We start from the raw sequence: 7,676 nt of genomic DNA on the forward strand, positions 1-7,676 counted from the left end.
GGGGGGGGGCAAGACATCGTGGCGCGGCGACTCGACGGCGCTCCTCTCTAGCGAACGACCACCGAACACGCATAACGCATTCTGTCCCGACGGCGACGGTCCGCCGTGCCGTGGCTGCGAGCCTTGGCAGGGTCTTGCGGCGGAGAGGCGCGCGCGTCGAAGGTACAACCGCCCCGCGCCGCCGCGCCACGACCACGCAGCGATAGGAGGGAGCAGTGTCCCGGGGAAGAGGGGGAAGGAGGGGAGGGGAGGGCACGACACCGAGCAGCGCCGAGTACAAAGTACCGTCGCGGCGGGGCAGACCGCGTCCTGTCCACTTCGTCCATTTCACACGCCACCGCTCTACGGGCTGCAATAGGAGGGAGAGCGCGAGAAAAGGAGAAAGAGATGGGGGGAGAGGGAGACAGAGAGAGACAGCGATGACTTCAACGCCCTCTGATTCAATCGGACAGCGCGACGGCCGATCATGCCGCCCTACGCGCGACCAAAACGACCGCGACGCGCCCGCTGCAGGTCCAGCGCCCCCGCCGGGTAGGCAGCTGGCTGCTGGGATCGCAGCGGCGCGCGGCCGGCTGCCTACGCCACCCCTGCGCCCGCCCGGCCCGCGCCGCTCCCCCACCTGCTGCGTCGACGCGGTGGCCGTGCGCGAGACGCTGCTCCCCGGCGTGCTCTTGCTCCACCCCCTCCCCGCGCTCGGCGCCGCCGCGGCCTAGGTCAAGGTCGAGTCCAGCCGGGTCGGCGGGCTGCGGGTCGGGGGCAGGGTCAGGGTCCGGCTCGGGGTCGGCGGCGAGGCGAGGCGCGGCGGGTCCGCTAGGGGTCGCCAGCCCCCTCCACGAGGCCCTGACGTGGGCCGAGCAGGCCCGACAGCACGGCGCGAGGGGCGCGAGCATGTCCGCGCCGCGAGCGGCGCGTTGTCATGGCAACAACGAGTGTTGGCAGGGGTTGGACCGGACCAGGCCAGGCTGACCAGACCGCTCACCCTCAGTCACCAGCAGGGTTACATGGTTTCCTCACCCCGCGTTAATTTTAGGATCATTGAATTTGAGAGGGAGAGTCTGGGGGTGTGGTGCTCGGTGTGTCTTGGCCCTGCCGCCGGCTGTCCGCTACGCCACGCCCCGCTACGCCTCGCCACGCCCCGGCTAGCCACGCCGGGGCTCTGCACAATGGTACACTCTACTCGAGTAACGGACACACCATACTGTATTAATTTTGGCAGGCGGCGCGTCGGCCCGGGTCCCTGCCCCCCCGGGCCTCCCCCCGCGGGGTCCCTGCTGGCCGGGGGCCGGGGCCCCTCGGGGGGTCATTGCGCCAAACGGGGCCCCTGGCCGGGTGTGTACTCACCGACGCGCAAGGCCGCGGGGGCTCTGCAGGCTCTGCAGGCTCCTGAGGGGCTCCACGGCGATGACGACGCTCACCTGGAACAAGCAAGGAGCCTGGATTAACATTCCAAAAGTCCGGTATCACTCATCGTCACGACGTTGACCTCCCCGTCGGCGGCCGGCCCGACATCCAGGCGACCTGGAGGCCGCGCGGCCGCGCATCGGGACCTATAGCGCTGCAAGGCGCGAGCTTATAACCGCACCAGCTTGAGGGGGAGGGTGGGTGGGGTTCATGACTAGAAAACCAAGCGGATGAGGTAAGGTATACACACACAGGCATGCCTTTTTATGAGACAGCTGACACACATACATATTCATCATTTTCCAGCACCTCACGCGCTGCTTGCACTGAAATTCAATCGCCCGCGACGACGACGCTGTTGGCCTCTCCGGCTGCAGTGAGGGGCGGAAGAGCCCCACCGGTGAGCTCCACTGGAGAGCTCCACTGGAGAACTCCATTGTAGAGCTTCATAGAGCGCTATTGGAGAGGAGAGCTCTACCGGAGAGCACGCTGAAGACCTCTAGAGAAAGCTCCACTGAGAACTCTACTGGAGAGGAAAGCTCCACTAGAGCCCTCAAGTGGAGAGCTCCACTGGAGACCTTCGCCGGAGAGCGACTGGAGACCTTCGCCGGAGAGCTCCATGAAAAGCTTCACTTGAGAGCTCTGTCGTAGAGCTTGCTGGAGACCAGGGCGTGACTCGTGAGGCATCGGGGCCGCACAATGCAGGCGGGGCGTTGACATCTCATTACAGCCAGCCAGACCACAGAGCGGCGAGGCACCGCGAGGCACAGCGGCGCAGACCTCATCCCTCGTAGTGGCCATTTACAGGTGTAGATTTGAAATAAATAGATCAAGATAGATAAATTTTAAAGCCATTTAAAAAAATCACAGCAAACATATTCCTGCGAAGTCCCCCGTTGATTCGTGGAAGCACTTCCCGGTGCGCTTTTCCCGCCTCATATTTATAGGTTATGTACGTATTTTTGAGGAAAACACGCGCATTTGAGGGAACTCTGTGATTTCACAACAGGTTATAAAACAAATCTGAGGACGGCCCAAATTCATTTCTACCTGCTAGGCTCACAAACCACCAAAAATACAAAATTAGTAAAACATGGACATTCGTCAACTTGTGCTCCGCGCATGCACCAGAGGAAACCGGGAATTTTTCCGGAAGCAACCGGGAACTTCACGAGAATACCGTATGTTTGCTGTGAATGTTTTCAACAACTTTAAAAATAAAAACGGAGTCAAGATTATTATTCTAAGCATCAAGCTACTACAATTAATTTCCGAACGATACTTGTGTCGCCGTGAGGTGGCGTGGCCTGGCGGTCAGGGGCGGCGGTGCGGTGGGCATAAACACTCATTGATTATGTTTGCCGACGTGTCGTCGTGCCCGCCGCTGCCGCCGCGGCGTGTCGGCCGGTCATTCGGTCACTTCCAGTCTGGTGCGGTTCGAGTGAAAGTGATACGTCACGTGTCGGGGCGTGATGCAAGCGGAGACGATACTCCTCCTCCCTCCTCGGTACCCGTTTGGTTACCGGCTCGGTACCCGCCGAGTGCCCATGAATCACCCCGCATTAGCCATATCTCCTCGCCCCGCCGAGACACGCACTCGCCGAACACGCCCCTCCTCGCCTCGCCGCACCGTGACAAGTCATCACTTTTATATTTGTCATTTATTTTGCGGTGTTGTCGTCTATTGAATGATGATCATTATTTGCCTGGTGGGTCATCACTTTTACGCTGGCTGAAACTCCTTTAGCAGTAGGAGGTATTAGGTTCAATCTCGTTGACAAAGATCTGGTTGTGGCAAAACAAACAAAAGCACCGAGGACGTAAAGAAAAAGGTGACGGGGGGGGGGGGGGCATTGTCAGGACCCCCAGCAGCGTGGGGACCACCTGCCTGCGGGTCGCGGGAGGTGGCTCTCCATTTCCTCACCGCCAGGCGACTCTCCACTAGGTGGCTCTCGACTAAGTGGCAGCGGCACAGTAGACATGTAAAAGTAAAAGTACAGATTTGTCTCGATCCCCAGCCAGACATGCATCGTCGAAATTTGGTCGATTTAAGCTTTCCTTTCACTAGCAACAATAGACCATTCCAGGTTAGGTGATAAAAGGAAGAAAAGAATAACAAACCGGAAAAGCACTGCCTTCTAATCGCCCCCCATCCTACGTCCCTCTTCTTCGCCGTCCCTTAACAAAGCGAAAGCCATTCAGCTAAGCCGAAAAAGAAGAAGAGAAGGAAGAAGCAAATATATTTTTTTTGAACTTAATGGACCTTCTAACAGCATTTTACAAATCTTACATATTCAAAATGATTTTTAAGAGCAAATGTGATATTTTTCAGACAACAAATCACTCACAAATCGGCCCTATCAGCCCTAAACGACACCTTTGCTTCTTCCTTCTCTCTTTCTTTTTCGGCTCAGCGGAATGGTCTATTGAACTGCAGTCTAGCAGAGGTTAGGTTGCGCTTCGTTAGATTTCAAACAGTTCAGAACGGGACTATGCACCTATTGCACCTTGGTACGGCCTTGGCACCAAATTAACAAGATTTACTACGAATGTGGAGTCACATTATCAATGAGTTGAAATTGTACCAATCAATGCAATATGTCCGTACACTAACCTAGACAACGACACTGGGACGAGTTGTTTAAAGGACGGCGACGGCGCTAGGCCACGCCACCTCCTCAGGGATACCTTTATCTTGTTCCTCTTCTGAGGCAGCTTCCTCATGGCTGAGCTTAACTTGAACTTGAAATTAAACTTTAACTTTAAATGCTCTGTCAGGAAGCGCAAGGGGAGACCGCCCGGAAGACGGCGTGAAGTGAGGCGCCTGCGTGAGACGTCGGATGTGAGGTGGACAGGCATGCCAACCAAAATCGCGAAAACATTTTTAATATCAGCGCGCCGCAGGCCAAGGTAGACGCACATTAAGCTCAGCTTCACACGGTTTTAACGTGCGTCGACCTTGTATGGAAAACGTTGCACTTTTACATGAGGGCGCATCGCTCGTTCGCCCGCATTTGACCGTGTTCTCGGGACCTGAGCCTGCAGTGCACCGGCTCGCGCCGCTTGGCTCGTCACCTGCTTCACCTCGTCGCCCCCACCCCGGCCGACGTGCCGCGCCGCCCCCGCCGTCCCTCACAAAGTTGGAGAGAGAATCCCTTCGTTAGCACTTAGCTTCGTTAGCGGCCTTGTTAAACACACACACAGAGACTCAGGCGGGCGTAAGGCCACTGCCAGCCGCCCGACTGCTCAGCGCTGCGCCACACAGCGCCACGCCCGCTAACAAGCCCTGATTGATTTTATTTTACTAGTTACAGCTATGAGTTTTTCTTTCGGGGACCCGCGGGCCGCCGCGTCCCCCTCATGTCCGCTCCCTCGGAGACGCGCTGCGGGTGGGGCCGCGAGGGTCAGGCAGGCAGGCAGGCGGCGGTGGCGGGGCGGGTTTGAATCCTGTCACAAATGTTGTTTTATTCACTCTCCCGGGACATGATGGCACAATAAAGGGCGCACCACATCTGCGGGTTTTATTTTCCTTGCGTCACGCTGCTGCTGCCACGGCCGCTGTTGCTCTGCCCGGCTCTGCCCGCCGTGTCCTTCGGCCGGCCTTCGCCCCCCTCGGGACCGGGCAGCGGGCAGCAGTATGACAGGACAGAAGGGCTTCATTGATCCCATTCCATCGCGGTGCCACTGTTGTTGATGTTGCCGCCGCAGCAGTTTGAAAAAGCGCGCCCCTTTAATAACCCGCGCGCTCCTCTTGTCAAAACAGGAGCAGCATAGCGGGCAGCGAAAGGAAGGGGCACTCTTTGGACACGGGCTTAGGAAGGCCCGCGGGCGCAGTGAGTGCGAGAGAGACAGACGGGGAGAGACGCGCCGCGCACGGTGACGAGAGCTGTCAAGCCCAGCGGCCAGTCCTCCCACACGCACGAGGGCCTAGAGGGCCGAGCGGAGCAGCAGCAGCAGCAGCAGGCGCCGCCGTTCAAACAAGACCGTCTAAATTATTATTTCACTTGGCCGCCCGTCGAGGTCGGCCATTTTTTTCCGTCAATTGGCGCAAATTTTCGCGCTCATCCTTCAAATATCTCGTCACTCTCTCTCTCGTCTCCTCGCCGCCGACACCGAGTCCCCCCTCCTCTCAGGCGGTGCGGTGCAGCAGCAGAGCTCGCGCATCATTTGTTTCCATCTGCTTCGCTGGTGTCGGGGAGGTGACGGCGAGGTGACGGTGACGTGACGCGACGGGCAGCCAGTCCGGCACGCGTCACGCTAGCGTCACGTACAGGACCTGACCCGGTATTCGCGACCCGGTAGGCAGGTGTACTCTTTTGCGGCACAGCCGCGCATGCAGTTTCGAATAGTTTATCGGTCGTTTCACTCCGCGTGGCGTGTGTGGCGCGCGTTTCACATATTCAAAAGTTGTGCTTGCAGAACTAAGGCCTGCGCAACAGGTCGGGGTCGGGGGGCATCCGAAAGGTACTTCTCTCCAAAAAATAAAAAGATCAGGATACTCCCTCCCCTAAGATCAGAAAAATGCGAGAAAAATGGAAGAAAACAAAGAAAACATAATAGACAGAAAAAAACAGCAAAAATATCAAAATAAAAATCAAGAGAAAACCAGAGAAAACAGAAACATCGGTGTGCGCTCGAGTTTATGAGGTATCCTTCGGCGGCAGGTGGCCCCAACTCGCCGCCACCTCCATGTCCCTGCCGCACTTGGTCGGGCGCGCTGGTCAGGGGCCGATGGGGCCGGCGCGGCGGTGGCACTGCTGCTGCTCCAGTGTTTGTTTTGCCGCCCTTTTCCAAGAAGGCGGTGGTGACGGAGGAGGCGGCCCTGGAGGAAGGTATTTTTATTTAGAGAAGCGCAGGGAGCGCAGCAGCACGACGCTGCACAGGTACCACACAGGTACACGGCAAACAGGCCATACCGGCGCGTTGGTGCAGCTTCTCTCTAAACCAGCGTCTGTGTGGGACTGGGGCGGCCGTGGCCCGTGGTGTGACCCGAGCGGGGCGCGGTGGCCGGAGCCGGAAGAGAACACCCCAGCCGCCCCGCCCGCCGCCTCTGACAACGCGACGAGCGGGGCGGACAGCTGAGAGGCTGAGATGCAGCCGAATCTTACCCCGCCCCGCCCGCAGTGCAGCAGCGTGCGGCAAGCCCGGAGACAGAGAGACAGGCGTAACGCCCCGCTCAGCCCTGCTGCTTCAAATGTGGAACAACAATACATTTTGCGTCGTAAAGTTCCGACGGTGATATTGTTGATAATATTTTTCAGCGCAAAGACAAGGTTAACGCCGCTGCTGCCGCAGTTTGTTTTTTCGCGAGTCATTTTATAGGCCCGCGTCCCGATATATAAGATTAAATGCCTCTCTTTTACCTGCCCGTTCGCCTCTGCAGCGAGTGGCCCAGGGCGACCGGGCCGCGCCCCGTGGCCTGGCGCACAAGAGCCACGGGATCACAATGCTGCGGACGGATCGGGATCGGGGTCCGAGAGGAAGGGGTGCTAAAGAGAGCAACTCTGGAGAACAACAAAACACGCACGCACACGCACGCAACGGAATCATTACGCACTGTTGTGTTATGCCACATAAAGTCGAATATTAACCGCGAGAGAAGAAAATGAAAAGCAAAAGTGCACCGAACGGCACAAGGCGATATATAGCCGCGCCGCCACACCGCCACGTTGTTCGGCACCTCGTTTTGGCACCTTGTCGAATCAACCGCACATTCACGCATGCGCGCGCGCGCACACACACACATCAGCCTTCAAATATAGAACTCGTGTGTCGCAAACTGGGACACAACACGAGATGGGGTCGTTACTTATTTTATGCGTTTCCCCATTTTCGCTCATTTACTTCTATTTTTCCCCACCCAACTCTGGCGTCAAGAAAAGGAATAAAAGTGAAAGCATAACACACTACGTCTCCTTGAGGCTCCGCTTTGGGCTCAACCGCGTTGCACCGCGGCAGGCGGACCACTCCAGTCAATGCGTCATTTGGCGGTCAGCCACATTCTGGCCGGGAGCGACCGACGGACGAGACCAAAGCATGCGGGCGCAACTTCTTTTGGCGGAGTCATTTTTGCAAAATGCGGTCTGCCTGCCGGTGCCGCCGCGGCCGCGCAGACGTCGAGTTGTGTGAATGTTGTGTCATCCGGGAAGAGGGGAGGATGGGGGGAAGGCGGCCGCCGCCGTCGCAGGTCGGCTGTGCGGTGCGGGCGAAGCAAGGCGAACACAACAGGTTTCGGCGCCGAGCGGGAAGAGATAGTCAAATTCAGCGCGGCTGAT

The 7,676-nt window shown here is 57.9% G+C and overlaps 2 protein-coding genes across 2 annotated transcripts in view; both read right to left on the bottom strand.

Annotated features, from left to right (window-relative positions):
• Positions 1–901, bottom strand: part of LOC127750753 (splicing factor, arginine/serine-rich 19-like) — a 10,967-nt gene extending 10,066 nt beyond the window's left edge. Inside the window, exon 1 of the mRNA XM_052273182.1 lies at positions 620–901. Coding sequence (XP_052129142.1) covers positions 620–890 — 271 coding nt within the window. The 5' untranslated portion in view covers positions 891–901. The remainder of the gene's footprint in view (positions 1–619) is intronic.
• The window catches only part of LOC127750752 (uncharacterized), a 106,757-nt gene that overhangs the window by 76,088 nt on the left and 22,993 nt on the right, over positions 1–7,676 (bottom strand). The window lies entirely within an intron of this gene.

The sequence above is a fragment of the Frankliniella occidentalis genome, unplaced genomic scaffold, assembly GCF_000697945.3.
Source record: "Frankliniella occidentalis isolate FOCC.00 unplaced genomic scaffold, Focc_3.1 Scaffold252, whole genome shotgun sequence".
NCBI classification, from domain to species: domain Eukaryota; kingdom Metazoa; phylum Arthropoda; class Insecta; order Thysanoptera; family Thripidae; genus Frankliniella; species Frankliniella occidentalis.